Source organism: Mustela putorius, unplaced genomic scaffold (genome assembly GCF_011764305.1).
Source record: "Mustela putorius furo isolate JIRA1106 unplaced genomic scaffold, ASM1176430v1.1 tig00000585_pilon_pilon_pilon, whole genome shotgun sequence".
Classification (NCBI taxonomy): Eukaryota; Metazoa; Chordata; class Mammalia; order Carnivora; family Mustelidae; genus Mustela; species Mustela putorius.
Genome location: NW_025421424.1, coordinates 10,972,274 through 10,991,065, shown reverse-complemented (window position 1 = coordinate 10,991,065; position 18,792 = coordinate 10,972,274). Strand labels below are relative to the sequence as shown.

General features: G+C 51.6%; 1 protein-coding gene across 1 annotated transcript; it reads left to right on the top strand.

Moving 5' to 3' along the window:
* Nucleotide 1: 1 nt before the first annotated feature.
* STRIP1 (striatin interacting protein 1) lies at nucleotides 2-17,449 on the top strand. The gene is made up of 21 exons (XM_004769724.3): nucleotides 2-181; nucleotides 2,763-2,832; nucleotides 3,641-3,715; nucleotides 4,138-4,272; nucleotides 4,371-4,491; nucleotides 4,767-4,835; nucleotides 5,807-5,913; nucleotides 6,026-6,153; nucleotides 7,200-7,382; nucleotides 7,749-7,966; nucleotides 9,107-9,172; nucleotides 9,297-9,360; nucleotides 10,415-10,486; nucleotides 10,980-11,054; nucleotides 11,245-11,342; nucleotides 12,548-12,674; nucleotides 12,887-12,987; nucleotides 13,922-13,988; nucleotides 14,539-14,643; nucleotides 15,199-15,403; nucleotides 16,477-17,449. The coding sequence occupies exons 1-21, from the start codon at nucleotides 2-4 to the stop codon at nucleotides 16,722-16,724; spliced, it is 2,514 nt and encodes an 837-aa protein (XP_004769781.1). The 3' UTR covers nucleotides 16,725-17,449.
* The last annotated feature ends 1,343 nt before the right edge of the window (nucleotides 17,450-18,792 follow it).

Below are 18,792 nucleotides of genomic sequence, written 5' to 3'. Positions count from 1 at the left end.
GATGGAGCCGGCAGCCGGCAGTCCCGGCCCGCTGATCATGAACAACAAACAGCCTCAGCCGCCACCACCTCCGCCACCGGCAACCGCTCAGCCTCCACCCGGAGCCCCGCGGGCCGGCGGGGGCCTCCTGCCCGGGGGGAAAGCCCGAGAGTTCAATCGCAACCAGCGCAAAGACTCGGAGGTAAGGAGCTTCGGGGGGCGAGTATAGCCCCGGGCGGGTGACGGCGGGGGACCCGGGCCCGGGGCCGCTTTCGGGTTCCAGCTGGGCTTCCGGAGGGTTAGAGCCCGGTGGGAGAGTTGTCATTCTACAGTGAAAGGAGCAGGAAGCAAGGTTGGCACCACTGGGGCCGGGGGCGTGAAGCCGGGGTCCCATCCCCGAGCTCCGTCGTTAGCCAGAACCTCCCGGAGCCAGCGACTCCTCGTGTTCTTCTCTGGGGCCGGGGCTAAGGGTGCGGCCTCCAGGCCCCAGCTCCTGGGGAAGCCGCACCCGGTCCCAGTTCGGGGGTGAGGAATCCGTGGTCTACTGGAGTGAGTGCGCTCCAGGGGCGGGCGGCTGCACCCACATCCCTAATCATCTCTGTCGCCTGGTCCTGTGGGCTCCGCAGCGTGCGGTGGGCGGTGTGTGTGGGCAGGGAAGGGAACTGGAAGCTGGACGGAGCTAATTATCACTAATAGTACTACTCGTCCGGAGATTTGAAAGTAGGCGGAGGTAACATTCCCAGTTCGGTCTGACCTTAGCTATTTACAGGTCCAGGCCATAGTTTCACAGTGCCTAGTGCGCCAGATGCTGAAGTGTTAACGATCACAAATATACATTGTAAACAGGCATTAGGGCTCAGCATTCCCTTTCTTGCTAGTGGGCTGTTCCTCCGGTTCCCGAGACACCGTAGTCTGAAGCTGACTAGTCACCTCACCCCGAGTTAAAGAATTCCTCCCACTCCCTCCCAATGTAGATTTCATGAATGAAGACACGCACGTCGCAGCATTTTAGGGCTTCTTAATCAGTACGTTCCCAGAGTATTTACTGTGAGGTCGTCTTTACGAGAGAACTCAGAGGCTGATCAGCAGTAAAGCTCTTAATACTGAGAGGGAATTCCTCCTTGTCCAGACGCAGTATACCAGTCATACCAAAGGCTGAAGATAAGTGAAATCAATTCCTCTCAAGCTTTTGTATTTTGTTGTCAAGTACAGATCTCTGGCAAAGCGTGTCAAAATTTGGCAAGTCCAAAATAGAGGTGCACTGAGCTTGATGGGAATTATTTGAAAAAGCAGTGAAGCTGACTTTTTAGGAGCCTTTGCCTGGTGGGGTGGGAGGATTATGAAAGTATGGGGGTGAGCCCACCCTTATCAGGAGAGGAGTTACGGTTTAAAATTTTTCTAGGTTGTCTTGAAAGATCAAATAAATACCCTTTGATGCATTTGAATTTCTCCTTCTATCCTTTAATTTCCATATAGACTCAACACGTGGAAGGCCAGCCAATGAACACTTAAGCTGAGAGATCTGTTTCAATTTATTTTCTTAGAGATGTCTGTGCTGCACTCTCTCTTGGGGCAAAGCTGGAATCAGTAGCCTGGTAGCCTGAGCAATGCCTGGAGGACAGGGAGGACATCACTTGATGAGAGCCCACTGTGTGCTACATAATTTTGATTAGTCCTTAAAAACCTTCAAGATAGATTTTTGTCATCCCCATTCCATAAATGAACTGAAGCTCAGGAACTTGTGAAAGTGTGCAGTCTGTTGCCTCTGACAGTAGAGTTCTTCTTGTTTTTCAGTGTCTGGGTTTGTTATGTCATTCTGTGGGTGGTCTTTGTCTTCCTAAGTAGCTTATAATTAGGCCTGAAGACTTTACCTACTTTGTCACCTCTTCTCTCTTCCCAGCACAAGGTGTGTTCTCAGTGATCACCTATCCCCACCAGTGAAAAGATTCTCTGTCACATTCTCTCCTGTGTGTCTGGGAGGGAAACCATTCTGTTAGACTGCACCTTCTCTGTCAGTTCTCACTGAAATTTGAGAAAAGGGCAGGAAAACTGAGCGTATCAATACTCATTTTGTCCTGAGCTGTTGATGGCCTACTACTAGCCAGAAAGAAGCGAAGCTTCCGGAATCTTAGCATTGTATGGAAGGGGTCATTCACTGCACAGAACACTTAGAAGTTCTGTGTTCATTTATCTCACAAGATTTTATTTGACTATAAACTCTTCATTCAGGGCGCCTGGGTGGCTCAGTGGGTTAAGCCTCTACCTTAGGTTCAGGTCATGATCCCAGAGTCCTGGGATCGAGCCCTGCTTCTGGCTCTCTGCTCAGCAGGGAGTCTGCCCCCCCCCCTACCCTTTCTGCCCGCCTCTCTGCCTACTTGTGATTTCTGTCAAATAAATAAATAAAATCTTTTTTAAAAAATTCATTCATTCATTCATTCAGGCGAGGTAGTATGCTGGGCATTGTGAAGTCACTGGTGAACAGAGTGGACAAAGTTCTCCTTCTCAAGGAATGGAACTTGCATATTGTGGAGAGACAGACACAAAACAAATACACATGCTGGCATATAATTAGAAGTTGTGCTCTTAAAGGGAAAGTGGAAGGTGCTCTGTAAGGGCCCAATAGGGAAACCTGAGCTAGCCCCGGAGACAAAATGTGATAAAACGCCAGCAAATTGGAGGCAGTGGTGTCTTGTAACACAGCAGTGTCTCTAGACGCATATTATTTCCTCCTTCAGAAAACACTCACTGTGGTCTTTTGCATTACTGTCTCCTCTCCTCCTCAGGGCTATTCCGAGTCACCAGATCTCGAGTTTGAATATGCTGACACAGACAAGTGGGCTGCAGAGCTCTCGGGTAAAGCACAGACCTTCTTATTATTTAGGATTTTTTTTTCTGTATTGATCTTTAATAAAATTAAGAATGAATGTCATTTTGGAGTTCATTTTTTCCTTTGGTTACCTAGTGATATATATACATATATATCAGTTGTATAAACTTGCATACACACACACACACACACACACACACACACACATATACATACATGTTAATTATGGGGTTCCAGCTCTGTGTATCTCATAACTTTGGTTTTTCCTTTGCTTTGGTGAAGCCTCTCTGCTGTGGTCAGCTAAGCTGGCTGTGGCCTAGTCACAGACAGTGGTGCTCCTGGGCCATACACTATCTGCCTGACAGTGGTTTCTCCTGGAGCAGTAGGTCGTGCATGAGGTCTGCCAACAGGTGTGCCTGCATCTGTGCACATGTGTTGCCGCCACTACTACTCACATGTAACATTAGGCTAGCCTGAGCTGCTTCTCAGGCCTCCATAGTACAGGTCCTAGTTAGGAGATCATGGCCATTTGAGAGGCACATGTCCATGGCGGCAGTCCGCCTTGCGTGGCATGGTGGGATTGATGTGCACCAGACTGGAAATGCCTGGACTTTTGTGTAACCAGCATTCTGATTGTGTGCTGCAAGGGGAGTTTGCATTCTCTCCACTGTGCATGTCAGAGCACTAAGACCCCCTTAGTAACTGGATAGTCCAAGAGTCACTGTGACTCAGGGAGAGAGTGGAGCCTAGAGGCAAATGCCTTATAGTCTCTGCTATGGACAAGACCTGCTGTGGCATGTGGACATGGAGCTGATGAGACTTTGTTCTTGATAGAGCTGTACAGCTACACAGAAGGGCCAGAATTCCTGATGAATCGAAAATGCTTTGAGGAGGACTTCCGGATCCATGGTGAGATGATTCTCCGCACTTCTTGGTTTCTTTGACCCAGAGTCCTGAGAGCTGCAGGGCTTCTCTTAGTCATCTGAGTGACTTGAGTCATCCTGGACTGGCCCAAGAAACCTGCCAAACCATGATTGTGCCAGGCCCCATGTGACCTTTAGGGTGGGCTTGCTGGTGTTCTGGTGGTGGCTTTGCAGAGTGTGAGTACTGGGAGGAAATCTTTATGTGATTAAAATTGCATCAAAAAACAGCAGTGTGTTAGTCTGGAAATTTGTAGAGCAGTACATGACCTTCTGCCTTACCTAGTGAGTTAACTTCTCTCTCTGAGTGTTCTGGCCTTGTGACAGTCTTGAATGTGGTGAGTTAACATAGGTTCATTCCATCGTGAGGATTTTTCTGGGCTCAAGTGCTCCTGGTCTCTTGCCCCACAGTAACAGATAAGAAATGGACTGAGCTGGATACCAACCAGCACCGTACTCATGCCATGAGGCTCCTGGATGGCCTGGAAGTCACTGCCAGGGAGAAAAGACTCAAGGTGGCTCGAGCAATTCTCTATGTTGCCCAAGGTACTGAGCGGGCCCCCCAGGCACCCTGCAGCAGTTTTCAGTGATGCCGTCCAGTGCGATCCTGGGAGGGCCCCCGCGAGCTGTGCCTGTGTTTGCAGGCACGTTTGGAGAGTGCAGCTCGGAGGCAGAAGTGCAGTCCTGGATGCGCTACAACATCTTTCTGCTCCTGGAAGTGGGCACGTTCAATGCATTGGTGGAGCTTCTGAACATGGAGATAGAGTGAGTTCTTCTGAGGAGCTGGAATAGGGAAGGGGAGGCAGGGGCTGAAGGGACAGGGCTGGCAGAGCTCAGTGGTTTTGAGAAGGGGGAATGGGCCAAGTGGGGCTGACGGGGTGGTCCCAGGCTCTGTTCTGACTAGTCGGGTTGAACCGTGGGCTCTTCTGCAGTCGAAGCACTTATCGTAGCATTTCATTCCCCCACTGGGCGGCCCTTGTCCGGGCAACTCCTTGTCTTCCTTCCTGGGGGAGGGCCTGACTCCCAGATGTCTCCTGCAGCAACAGTGCGGCCTGCAGCAGCGCAGTGAGGAAGCCGGCCATCTCCCTGGCAGACAGCACAGACCTGAGGTGAGGCAGGCAGCTGGCTTAGGCTCCCTAAGAATGAGATCAGAGCCGGGAATGGAAGGATGTCTTTGGGAGCCCTTGCTATGTGTGTGATCCTTCTGTGCTCGCCCATCTCCATGTGTCCTGAGTTGGCCATGTGGGTCGGGGGTGGGGGCTCTCCCTTGGTGGGGCTCGGCTGAGAACTGCTCCAGCAGGAAATCTAGGGTAAGGCCACTTAATAGAGCCCAAGTGACGTGTGGCCTCCTGCCCACGCTGCTGCTGACAACTTGCTGGTGTGATGCTTTGTGCTTGATGGAATGCATGCCGTGTGGCTCCTCGGGCTCCACCCTCTGCTGCGCAGCTTGACCCCCATCTCCCTTACGATGTCCTGCCCACAGGCAGTAATAGCAGCTGCTGAACAATGGGGTCACCTTCCCATTTTGTGAGGCCTAGCATCTGTCTCTATGAGCTTGGTAGTTTTCAGACTGGGTGTTCATGGTGTTCCCCACTGTGGTCCCGTCCCTGGGTACTACCCCTGGCTCCCAGTTTCCACTCCAGCATGGTAGCACTTGCATGGTCTTGTTTTTGCTTTGACCCTGTGCTGCTTTGTTTGACCTGGCATCTACTTCCACAGCTTGCTCCCACCTCTGAGCTCTTCTTGCTCAGGGTAGCTTAGGGCCAGAAATGCTTTGGGCCATTCTTGTTCATATTCATCCAGTCAGCAACCATTGATGAAGTGCCTGCTTGGATGAACACCTAGCTCGATGCTGGCATGCAAAGCAGAGTAAGATCTGTCATGCCCTTAACAGCAGAGGACAAGAAAGGCCACCCCAAGGGGCATTCTGTGGGACTCTAAGTTTGCTCTGTGTCACAGCCCTCCGCCACCAACTAGCCTTTGTGCACATGCTTTCCTCACATTAGCTGGACCATGGAGAAGCCAGGACGCTCCCTTGCTTCACGATTGTGCAACATTATGAGCTGGCTCTTATTCCCAGGGTCCTGCTTAACATCATGTACCTGATTGTGGAGACTGTTCATCAGGAGTGTGAGGGTGATAAGGCTGAGTGGAGGACCATGCGACAGACCTTCAGGGCTGAGCTGGGTAGGGCCCTGGAAACCCTGGGGTGTTGAGGCCCTGCCTGGGAGCCGAGGCTGCTGGCCTTTGGGAGGGTCCTGTTCTGCTGGTGGTCCTGATCCCTCTGTGTTGCCTCTAGGTTCCCCCCTGTACAACAATGAACCATTTGCCATCATGCTGTTTGGGATGGTGACCAAATTTTGCAGCGGCCATGCCCCTCACTTCCCCATGAAGAAAGTTCTCTTGCTGCTCTGGAAAACAGTATTGGTGAGTACCTCCTTGAAGGGGAACTCAGCTGGTAGGGGTCAGGCCAGGAGACAGACTTTTCACTATATATCCTTTTAAACATTGAATTATGTGATAAACTCTATATAAATTGATAAATAACTAAACTATAAAACTGAGGTTTAAAACAAAACAGCACTTTTGTCTCACTGTAGCTGAAGAGGACTTGGCCCTTTGGTCAGAACAGATTGTTGGCTCCCTGACACCTACAAGCTGCTCCTCTAGTCATAAAATACCTTCTCCCCAGACAGGCTGCTTCCGAACCTAGAGTGTATGAAGTGATTGGAGACAGAACTAGAGCTGGTGTAATTGGTTCCCCTCGGTCAGAGGTCCCTTGAGGGAAGCAAGAGCAAGCCTTGTGCTAGTGCTCTCTTCCTCAGGGGGTTGTGTAGAACTTGTTTCTGGCTGGGGGAGGAATGGCCAGCAACCTGCCCAGCGCCCTTCTGCACCCAGTGGAGCTGCAGATGGGGTTCCTCCTTACCCCTGGGGCTCACCTCCTCCTTCCAGAGCAGACCAGCTCTGCAGAGCCAGGCTCAGGGAGGTTAGGGCCTCTTTAGAACGGTGTGCACATTTTATTTTGGTCAGAGGTCAAAGCTTCACTGAAGCCAGAGACAAAAGCTGAATACCACTGGGGTCTGGCTTCTAGGGGCATGATGAGAGGGAGCCTGGGTTTTTTTGTGGGGGAGTATGTAACAGTGTATCACCATTTTGAAAGACTGGCATGTATAGCCTTTGAAGCGTTTGACTCTCACAGTCTCTTCTAGGAACCTGAAGGAGTAGGCTCTTCAGTCTGCCCACCTGATATGATGAGTGTATCATACGGAGCAAAGCATGGCCACTAGCTCAGTCAGCCTGCATGTCTCCTTCCCTTGGTCTGACTGCTCTGCTCCCACGTTGGTGTTGCTAGATCCTCGTGTGAATGGGTTTAGTCCCTTCTTGAGAGATTGGTGCAGGTTGTGGTGTCACGCAGGGCTTGGGGACCCACTTGTGGAGGTGTTGAGCCTGGCCTGCCCTTGTCCGTGATACAGTGCACCCTGGGTGGCTTTGAGGAGCTCCAGAGCATGAAGGCTGAGAAGCGCATGGTCCTGGGTCTTCCCCCGCTGCCTGAGGACAGCATCAAGGTGATCCGCAACATGAGGGCTGCCTCTCCGCCAGCGTCTGCCTCGGACCTGATTGAGCAGCAGCAGAAGCGGGGCCGTCGGGAACACAAGGTGAGGGTGACGGATGTCCCCTGTGAGTCCCAAGGGTCCCAAGGTGCACAGCACATGGCAACATGCTCCCTGGGTAAGCGGGCTTGTTGGAAATCCTCTCTGACCAGCTAGTCCAAATGAAGGCTTCTGGGCCAGGGACACTGTGTCTCTAACCCAGGGTCTGGTTGACCGTGGGTACTCACAGCATGGCACTTTTGAGACACTGGGGCAAGAAAAGCCTTTCGGGCCCAGCCTGGCCTTCCTCTCAGGTTTTTCCCCTGCGCTTGGCTCCGCCTGCCACTTTTCTTTGTTATAGCCTCTCTAGCCTTCTTGCCTTTACAGTTGCTCGGTTGGCGCTTGTCTGATTCCCTTTCCCTCTCTTTTCAGGCACTGATAAAACAGGACAACTTGGATGCCTTCAACGAGCGGGATCCCTACAAGGCTGATGACTCTCGGGAAGAGGAAGAGGAGAATGATGATGACAACAGTCTGGAGGGGGAGACATTCCCCCTTGAGCGGGATGAAGTGATGCCTCCCCCGTTACAGCAGCCTCAGACTGACAGGCTCACCTGCCCAAAGGGGCTTCCGTGGGCTCCCAAGGTCAGGTGAGGCTCAGATGTCTGGCACACTTGTGGCTCCTAAAACCAGAGGCCTCCCAGCCCCAGCAGGAGGTCCTCTACAGGGCCAGGCTGACTTTGGCTCCGGGATGAAGCTCCTTAAAGTACTCTGTGTTGGCCCAGAGGTCTCAGGGCGCTGGCCTTGCTCAGAGAAACCCGTGTATGGCTCTTAAATCAGTAATGTGAGTTAGTTTTTGGCTAGCCGTACTAATGAAGGGGAGAACCAGGACAGGTAACTGAACCCATCTCCACTTGCCCTGGGGTTGTATGTGTTTTTAACAGAAAAATTAAAGAATAAGGAAGAGTTTTTAGAATCATAATTAAGGTGTTTGAGGTATGTGTGAATGAATCAATAGGTGGGAATGTGCTGGGTGTATAGAAATGGTATCTGTTTGAAAAGGTGCCAGCTAGGGGCGCCTGGGTAGCTCAGTTAGTTAAGCATCTCTTTGGCTCAGGTCCTGCTTCTGGAGTCCTAGGATTGAGCCCAGGCATCAGGCTTTCTTGTTCAGCGGGGAGTCTGCTTCTCCCTCTCCCTTTGCCCCTCCCCTGCCTGTGCTCTCGCTCGCTCACTCTCTAATGGAGAAATAAAGTCTTTTTTAAAAAAGCCACCAACTTACGAAATTGGTGGACATGTGAAAGGATACAAAAGTCAGTTTCTTGATTTGAAACTCCAGTTTTCAGTGATATCTGATAGCAATGTAGAGCTAGTCGTCAGGAAATGCAAGACGTGGCAGCTGTTTAAGATGGACCCAGGACGCATAGCAAAATAGCTGTATTTGATAGATCTAATGGTTGTAATGACTTTAGATATTTGAGAAATTCTTTTGACAGACTCACTAGCTGAATAAGGTGTCCTTTTCAGTTTGATGTAGCACCTTAATTTTACCGGTAAACTAGTTACACATAATATTTTCAGGTTATAGATCCAACAACATTATAAAGGACTTTAAAATAGTCTGAAGATTTCAGTTGATTTGTTTGTTTTCTTTCTTTTCTTTTTTTCTTCCCCCTAAAAAGAAAAATAATGGTGGGATACCGTTTTTCCTGGCTTCTTGTGCATTCTGTGTTCTATTGACCATGACACCTTGAGATAACATTTTGTAAAAACCTTGTCTTTGTCTTTGGCAGAGAGAAGGACATTGAGATGTTCCTCGAGTCCAGCCGCAGCAAGTTTATAGGTTACACTCTAGGCAGGTGAGTGTGATCTGACTTCCTTTTGAAGAAAGAGGTAATGGGAGTTCTTTCTCCTGGCCTTTGGTGTTTAGGGATCGAGGCAAATTGCTGTCTAGGCTTAACACAGGTTTTCTTTATTCTCCAGTGATACAAACACAGTGGTGGGGCTGCCCAGGCCAATCCACGAAAGCATCAAGACTCTGAAACAGGTAGGTGGCTTTGAATGAGCTTTTGACCTACTTTGGTCCCAAGTGAGTAAAGTGAGAGCAGTCCATTGGGAGAAACCTTTTGAAGAGTGTTGTTTGCCTGAAGGAACCTGGAGTGGAGGCATGGGTGGGCTGTGGCAATGCCCTTTAATACAGCTCTTTGTAGTTTTACTTATTTTAGCTGAGTTTTTGTTGGGGACTTGACTGGGAGTTTATTAGAGATATTACTTGATAGTTGGTGTTTTAAAGGGCCCAATAAATTGCCCTCCCTTTTCTGAGTCCAAGTTCTAAGCAGTTGAGATAGAGGAGCAGACAGATGGCAATTGAATCACCAACTTTATTGCTAATAGAGTGACTGGACAATGAGGCATGAGAACACAGCAGTGATATGCACCCTATGTTTTACTTCCAGAATTAGGCAGACTCTACCCAGGGCCAGGTGGTGCTGGAACCCTCCTAAGCCTGGTTGAGGAACAGAAGTGAACATGAACATAGGCTTTTCTTTTTTCTAAAGAGAAAAGAGTAGTTGGCTGGGCTCAAAGTCCTGTACCTCCCCTGATACTCACCAGTTGGCAAAAGGAGAGGGAGTGGTGGAACGGGGTGGGAGAGTAGGGGTTTTTGACACTCTCCATGTGGGAGGAAGCATCAAGAGTGGGAAAGAGGTGTCTCCCCTGACAATGTATCAGGAGTGGAAATGTTGATGTAGTTTTTTGAAGTGTATTTTTGAGATTTATGGTATAAGTGGGCTAAGTCGGTCCTGTGCTGCTTGGCTTTTCTGAATCCATGACTCCCCTCTGATAGTTTTCTGCTGGCTCTATAGTTATCTGAAAGCCCCTTTCTCCTTTGTTGTTTTCTAATCTGTCATGTGGGTTTTAGGCTGGGTTTAAGAAAACATGCCCACTTAGAAAAATATTTCAGGTTTTGAGTTAGGGATCTTTGTGGTGACTTAGCCCTCTTTGAGAAGATTGTGTTTGAAGAAAATTGAGTAGGGTCTTTGCCAGGGTGTGGGGCTTCGGCCAGAGAATGAGAGGTGTTTCTCTGCTCGCTCTCTCTCCAGCACAAGTACACATCGATTGCAGAGGTCCAGGCCCAGATGGAGGAGGAGTACCTTCGCTCTCCCCTCTCAGGGGTGAGTCTGAGGCTTTCTCTGGCCACCGGACCCCCAGCTGTTCCTAGGCACTAGGAACAGTGCTGGGCCCAGATCGCAAAGCTGCCCCAGGCCCTGCCCTCAAAGCTCCCAGTCTTACTCCCGCTGCAGGGGTGGCATGTGTCTAGTGTGGGGGTCAAGAGCACAGACTCTGAGTCTGTCACCTGCTTCTGACTCCCGCTCCACCACTCAGTAGGTGGCCACTCAGGCAAGTTACTGGATCTTACTGTGCTTTGGTTTGCTCGCCCATAGAATGGGAGTAGTAATAGTACCTTCTTCACAAGAGTTGCAGAAAGGATTAAATGAGTTAATACAGGTAAAGTGCCTCACATGTTGTATTACTCAATGTTTGCTGTCATGATCAATGTCATTATTTACATTGTTACTTACATATGCTCCTCTAGCTGTCTAGCAAGCTGGCTCAGGAGACCAGTCGGGATGGGGGGATCTCTATTTGTACCTGTTGTGTTAAAAGGGAGAAGAGGAAGTAGAGCAAGTACCTGCAGAAACCCTGTACCAAGGCTTGCTTCCCAGCCTGCCTCAGTACATGGTGAGTGCTCCTGTTCTTGGGCTCTTACCTCCTGCTCAGGAGGGCTTTTGGTCTGGGGCCCCTTTGGTGTCCCTGCCCACTACACTGGCCTTGAGAGTGTGCCCTGCCGGTGTCCTTCAGCCCCTTTTGCCACCCACCTGCGCTCCTCTGGAAGGACCGCCTCTCAGGGCTCAGGTCTGCCTCTCCCCAGATCGCGCTGCTGAAGATTCTGCTGGCTGCGGCCCCCACCTCAAAGGCCAAAACGGACTCAATCAACATCTTAGCAGATGTCCTGCCTGAGGAGATGCCGTGAGTGGTGTTCCCGTGAATGGCGCAGGTCGGGGCCTCCCGGGTAGAGGGGAAAGGGGAGTGTTTCCCTTTGAGCCCCAGTCTTGCTAGGTTGTTTCTCTCTTTGGCTCAGTTTCTCTGTAGGTTAAGTTTAGGGTATTCCTGGCTCAGAAGAAAGAAACTATATCGGATTAAATATTTAGTTCTGCTGGTTGGGGAAGTGGTTTAGTGTGGTGGGCCTGGATTCTGATGCGGACTCTGCCGCTGAGTGAACTGGGGAGACGTCCTTTCCTCCCCTGTAAAATGAGTCAGGCTGTGTTTGACATTTCCTGAAACCCTCCCTCGAAAGTGGTGTGATCAGGACAGCCAGGACACGTAGGTTGAGCTTCTGGACACTTTACCAGCCAACAGCCGAACCTGAGTGGGGTGCGGGTTCTTTCCTATTCACCGGTGATTTGGCAAACAAAGTATTTATGGGTTATCTCAGGGCGCTGGTGAAATCCTTAGGGGTTCTTTTTCTCTGGGGCACTGACCTCATCACTTTGATACAAGAGTACAAACCGAGATCATTTTATGCTTTGAGAAGGACCTGGGCCTTGATCTGACCTCCTGCCAGCCTGCCAGTACCTCCCAGCTCCCTGGGGTTTGGGCCCCTTGAGTGATGGCCCTGTGAGGGAGGAGGCAGGGATTGGCTAATACCAAAGGGAGTGTCCCAGAACACAAGGCCATCGTGATGATCCTTGGAAGAAAGGTTCCAGAGTCAAATACTAAACCTCCTTTTACAGAGATTTACAGTGAGAAGCCCTGAATGAAGAAACTGATTGAACTCAGTGCTTCTTCAATTTATCTGACGCCAAAGCCCTTTTTTCTCCATAGTGTGAAATGTCTCAATGTACTAGTGTTCCACAGAATACACTTTGAGGGACCTAAGTTCATATGGTAGCAGAAACTTAAGAAGAACTTGAAAAAGGAGAAGTTCATTTTGCGAGGGAAACAGGCTAAGAATGTGTTTGTGGCCTCACAAGAAATAAATTGTGCTGAGCTGGACTGCCTGTAGGGTGGGTGGGAGGAGCCTGGGGCCTGATCTCTCAGGTGTCTGGGTGTGGGGGGGAATGGGGTGCGGCGGCCTCTGCCCAGGGAAGGCTCAGGAATCCCGTGTCTCCTGTGAGCACCAGGAAAGGCTGTGCTGTACACACTGGTGGCTCACCAGGGAACTGTGTTTCCAGCACCACGGTGTTGCAGAGCATGAAGCTGGGCGTGGATGTGAACCGCCACAAGGAGGTCATTGTTAAGGCCATTTCTGCTGTCCTGCTGTTGCTGCTCAAACATTTTAAGTTGAACCACGTCTACCAGGTACTTCCAGGGACTGCCTGCCTTATTCACTGGGCCAGGGCCTCAGACAGTGCTGCTCCTCCAGCCCTGAAGAACCCAGGCCTTGACTTTCAAACCCCCTTGAGCTCTGCATGAATGTTTTTAGACACAGGTCTCCGACCAAGGCCTTTTATCATTGGAGGAAGGAGGGTGAGGTCCTAAAGGGCATGCTTAGTTTTTTCTTTTGGTTTCAGTTTGAATACATGGCCCAGCACCTGGTGTTTGCCAACTGCATCCCTTTGATCCTGAAGTTCTTCAATCAAAACATCATGTCCTACATCACCGCCAAGAACAGGTGATAAGGATGAGGGAGCAGGAAGGGGTGGGTATGGCCAGATGGCAGGGCTCCCTGCTGGCCTCGCCTCCTGAGCCTGCTCAAGCCCAACAAGCCAGCACTCCACCAGGCCCCCGGACACAAAGATGAGTGAGACATGGTTCCTGCTGTGGAGAATGCCAGTGTGTCCAGTCTGAGTCTAAGCTACTCTAGTGACAGGTGACTCAATCTGTGCTGGGTAGGAAGGTTCTCATCCTGGGCTCCAGTGCTGTCCTCAGTGTTTGGTGCTTTTTTTTTTTTCTTTTCAAAGATTTTATTTATTTATTTGACAGAGATCACAAGTAGACAGAGAGAGAGGAAGGAAAGCAGGTTCCCCGCTGAGCAGAGAGCCTGATAGGGACTCAATCCCAGGACCCTGGGATCACGACCTAAGCCAAAGGCAGAGGCTTCAACCCACTGACCCACCCAGGTGCCCCTGTTTGGTGCTTTTTTGAGGAGACTGGCTGGGCTTCCTGATCTCTGAGGGGCTCTGCCATGTGCACCGTGAGGCCCTGTCTGCTCTTACCCCTGCCGCCCCTCGCCTGGGGCCAGCAGATTTGACAATGTGCGGCAGGGTGAGCTCTCATCCGGACACTGTCTCCACAAGGGGTTTGGCGTACATTAATTACCTTGAGAAATCTTCCCCCTCCCCAGGCCCCAGGCTCATTGCTTTGAGGAGAGCAGGGACTCTGGACCTTACAAGATGGCAGGCTGGTCTCTGGCCATAGAGGGACCCTACAAGCTCTCTGATAGTAGGGATTTCATCTTCCTATAACTGGGGGAACCAAGGGGTGTAGATAAGGCAGAGTCCTACTTCCACTCCCAAGTGAGGGAGGAAGGCCAGGAGCCAGCCCTGTTGTAGCTGCTTCACCAGCCCCTAGCCTTTGCTCAGGATGGGGGCCCTGGCTCTCTGCAGCATCTCTGTCCTGGATTACCCCCACTGCGTGGTGCACGAGCTGCCGGAGCTGACCGCCGAGAGTCTGGTGAGTGGCTGTGCTCTTCCCCAGCTGTTTCTTTGGCGTGAGGGGTGCTGATGGAGGGCCTGCCTCCCCCGACACGGGGATGGAGGTGTGCACAAGTGTGAGGTCACTGTTGAGTGCTGGCTTTTAAAGCACCGAGAGGGCATAGAAGGGCCAGAGGAGGGAGCTTGCCGAGGGGAAAGATGTGGATGTAGGGCGTAGTTGGTCAGGAGCATGGTCTTCAGGGGCTCTTCATGGTCTTCATGGACCCCGAGCTCCCCTGGCCTGGCTGCTTCCCTCTCCCACGCTGGATCTCTGTGGGGTGCAGCTCTGAGGTGGGTGCCAGTGCCCCAGGTGTGGGGGCTAAGGGCACAGTCTCCAAAATCCACATGCTCCACATGTCCTGCAGAAAATTTCTAGGGAGCTTCCATACCCCTGCCAAGCTCTGGGATAGCAGTCCTCCAGGGCTGAGGAGAGGAAGACCCGGCAGTTCTGAGAGAGGCATGCGGGCCTTGGCCACTGCTGAACCCCTGCAGCTGTGAGGGTTATAACTGTTCCCGGATTCTCCCTGCAGGAGGCAGGTGACAATAACCAGTTTTGCTGGAGGAACCTCTTTTCCTGTATCAATCTGCTTCGGATCTTGAACAAGCTGACAAAGTGGAAGCACTCGAGGACCATGGTGAGCTATTATAGTCAGCAGGCACACAACTTGGAAGTCTAGGCAGAGGGCCACACCCCGTGCTGTCCCCTCCCAGGGTGTCCCCAGGGCGGGCTCGCTGCTGCCCCTACATCCTTCTCAACGCCTTTAGCCATGTCCTTGCATTTAACGGCTCATTCCTGGTTCCTTGCTGAGTTGAACTAGAAGCTAGAAGAGGCTCAGTTTTGCCCTGATGCCGGTGGACACATAGAGAAGGGATTTTTCTATGTCCTCTTAATCTCCAGTGGTACCACAACCACGATTCTGGGAGTCTCCCTTAACCCTGAGTCAGGATGCCTTTGGGGAGGGGATGTCCATGAGTCCTTGGAAATTTTACATATGCGCACGTAGGAACGGCTTGCCTCAGATTTCGTGATGACCCGTGATTTAAGTGGTGGGAGTGTCCCGGGAAACCCCTCAGTCTGGGGAGACAGAGATGGTCAGTTCCCCTGCCTATAACCCCAGAAGCAGTGAGTAGAGGGCACGGTTCAGGTGTTAATCTCTGCCCGCAACCCGGCCCTCCATGGCCCTTCCCAGATGCTGGTGGTGTTCAAGTCGGCCCCCATCCTGAAGCGCGCCCTCAAGGTGAAGCAGGCCATGATGCAGCTGTATGTGCTCAAGCTGCTCAAGGTGCAGACCAAGTACCTGGGGCGGCAGTGGCGGAAGAGCAACATGAAGACCATGTCTGCCATCTACCAGAAGGTGCGGCATCGGCTGAACGACGACTGGGCGTATGGCAATGGTAAGCTCTGGTGCGAAGCTGGGGGTCGCCTTTCCCTCTGAGGAACCCGCAGAGTCCAGGTCCTGCCTCTGTACCATCCCGCTGAGAGCTCCAGGAAAGATGTTGAGAAACTGCCTGGGATTGGCACATGTGATCACCCCCATTCCTCTGTCCCCCTGAAGGAGTTCCTTTTCCAGAAACTGTCACAAGACGCTTACCCATCTTTTCTCTCCCCACGACCACTGCCTCGGTTCTGACCACTGAAATTCTCACAGAACCAGATGGTTTCCTTGCCCTCCTTTTCTTCCCCTCTATCAGTGCCTCAAACTGAGCCCCTGTGATCTTTTTAAAAAGCAGGTCCTGTGGCACTAACTCCCTAAGTAAAATCCTTCATTAGCTTCTGAACTCTTAAGCAAGGCTTGTGAGGCTGGCCCAGTGTCTCTGCATAACCTGATCCAGCTTCCCTTCAGCTCAGCCTCTGTCCCACACAGGGATCTTGGCCCATTAGCCCCATTGTCCCCTATGTTCCTTGCTCCCAGCAGGGTAGCTCCCTCATACCTGTAGCTGTTGGGTATCCACATGTGTGCTTCCTGTCTGGCCGGCCACCTCAGAGTGGAGTGGGCTCTTCCTGGGCTTTCCTGAGCGTGCTGCCACTCCATTCGGTTTCTTGCCCACAGCCCCATGGCCAGGTGACCACATCAGCGCCCCAGTGCCCTGTGAATTTGTGCAGAGCCAGAGTGGCCCCTGGGGCCCTGGCCAGGGAACTGAGACAATGAGCTTCCTGCCATCCATCCCAGAGATCCAGGGAGAATGTGACTTCCAGAGAAGTGTATCATTCCGTGGCCCTCCCTAGCTGGGTCCCCACTAGCTGCAACATGGCCTCTTTATAGATATGGTCTCTCTCTTTTTACCTGGTTTTCTTTTGTATCAAAGTAAAAAGTCCTGTCAGTCTTCCTGAGGATGGGGATTGGAAGTCTTCTGCTCTGGGCTGACAGCATTGCAAGCCAGAGTCATCCTGGCCCCGAGCTTCAGTGAACCCGGGAGAGCTGCCACAAGGGCTTGGCTCCTAAACATGTCTTCCTGCTTTGTCCCAGATCTTGATGCCCGGCCTTGGGACTTCCAGGCAGAGGAATGTGCCCTCCGTGCCAATATCGAACGCTTCAACGCCCGGCGGTACGACCGGGCCCATAGCAACCCGGACTTCCTGCCTGTGGACAACTGCCTACAGAGTGTCCTGGGCCAGCGGGTGGACCTCCCTGAGGACTTCCAGATGAACTATGACCTCTGGTTAGAAAGGGAGGTCTTCTCCAAGCCCATTTCTTGGGAGGAGCTGCTGCAGTGAGGCTCCTGGGCAGGGGACTGACAAGGAAAGGGGGAGTGACCTGGAGGTGCCCCAGGGGCTGTCCCAGTCCGTGGGTGCAATGCTCCCACCTTCCTCCAGGTGGCAGCATGGCCCCATGGTGCCCTCCCTAGGACACGCTGGGCTGGTGGGGGAGGCCAGATTTGGCCCCTCATTGATTCCCAGCGTCCTGCTCTGAGTGCAGTCTGCTCTCAGCTTGGGATCCCCTCTTTCTTCACTCCTCCCTACCCTCTTCTCTTGGACACGGTTGGTTGCAGCTCATTTCTCATTCAGCCCAAGGCTGGGAAAAGCTGGAGTGGGCTGGGAAGCCATTGCATCTGAATCGCAGGGGTCACGCTGACTCTTCCCAAGATGCAAAGATTCTTGGCATGTCAGCCTGCTGAGGAGGAGGGCTTAGGGTATGGGCCAGGGCCAGAAAGTTGGAATCTTGGTTTTGCTTTGGGGGTTTCTGATGTCATTCCAGCCTCCTGCTAAGTTTCATCCAGAAGCAGTTGCAGAGGCTCCTACATCTGCCTCAATGCTTTGATTTGGGATGGGGTTAGGGGGTAGGAAGGGAAGCTGCGCTTCGCCAGAGATGCCACTTCTCCTCTGGGTTTGTGAGGGTCTGTAAATACCTATATATATATATCTCTGTGTATTCTCTCGTGTCCTGTGGGGTTTTTAACGTGTTTGTGTATTCTGTTTACATTAAAAAGAAGCAAAACCAATCCCCATTGCCGTGTCTGCAGGAAGTATGGCCCCTATCTCCTCCCATCTAGAAAGTAGCCTTTCCTGCCAGCATTGATGGGTCACCCACTTGTTCCCTGCCAGGCTACCTGCCTTTCCCACCTGAGAGGAAGAAATGGGGGAGTTAACACTTACCCAGAGTATTTTTCCCCACGTCAATCTGGAATCGCTTCAGCCCAGCTCCAGGGCTCCGGGCTGCTGGGGTGACCCGTAGTCCTGTGTGCCTGGGTTTGATGTGATCGCAGTAGAAGCCCCAGGCATCTCTGGATCACACTTCTGAGTTGGCTTCCACCAAACCAGTTGTAGAGCCAGCGAGGGAGCAGCTGAGTCAGCGAGGGCTCAGCTGCTCTGGGCCCTCACAAGGGTGGGTGGTTGGGAGCGAGAGGAAACCTCTGTGCCCAGAGCCTGGGGAAGCAGTCAGCTTCACAAGGGGAAGGTGTGTGTTTGGGGGGCGCAGGAGCCCACATTGCTGGGGAAGAGGCAAGGGGATTCTCTGTGGTAGGTGTTGGTTGGAGGCCTCCTGGAGCCTGCACCTGGCCTCTAATCCCTGGACACATGTGCTTCCACCTACTTCCATCTCCGCTTCTACCTCCTTCCATCTTGAGGTTCTGTTTCTGGTGCAAGTGATACCATAGGACTGTTTTCTTTTCAGAATTATTTGAAGGTCCCTTCTCTTACCTGTAGGCCATGTGTATTGGATCTTAAGTCTCTGAGGGGTCTTGACTTACAAAGGAAATGTACTCTGGGGAGAATCTCCCTTTTGCTGGTTCAGTGCCTTCCTGGCCTGGGTCTTGGCTGAGCCCCAGTGCAGGCCCCAAGCTGGGCTTCCAGGGTAAGCCTGCATGATTTGGAGCAGCAAGGGTGAAGCCAGCACTGTCCTTTTTCTGTAAGCCTCTGAGGTGGGAAGTTCCCTGCGACTGATTGAATTTCTGCTCCTCGGTAACTTGCACCAGACAAGGGAAACAGACACCATTCATGTGTGTGGGATGGATTTTCTTCTGTTCCTAGCCAGGACCAATAGGAAGTATGTATCTTGAGATTTTAGTTCAGGTAAGACAGATTGTCAGTTTCCTACTCCACCAGGCAGCCTGGATCACTGAACCAGCCTGTCTGAAGTTTTGCTTCGTTCCCCTTTTTATGATCTCCCCAGTCTCTTCTGAAGTTTCCCTTAACCAGAGGTGCCCTTTTTCTCCCCTCTTGGTTTGCAAAGGTCTGTAAATACTTATATATCTAACTTATCTATAAGTTTGTGCAAACAAGAATGCAGAATATCAACGCTGCAGCTTCATGAAGCCGGAATGGGCAAATGAATGCCTGCATCTGT

What these genes read in the sequence shown, in the direction of transcription:
- STRIP1 (XM_004769724.3), top strand. Translation starts at nt 2, where the DNA reads ATGGAGCCGGCAGCCGGCAGTCCCGGCCCGCTGATCATGAACAACAAA. An exon ending in GCATCAAGACTCTGAAACAG is followed by an intron (nt 9,361 to 10,414) that starts GTAGGTGGCTTT and finishes CTCTCTCTCCAG; the next exon opens with CACAAGTACACATCGATTGC. An exon ending in CGACTGGGCGTATGGCAATG is followed by an intron (nt 15,404 to 16,476) that starts GTAAGCTCTGGT and finishes GCTTTGTCCCAG; the next exon opens with ATCTTGATGCCCGGCCTTGG.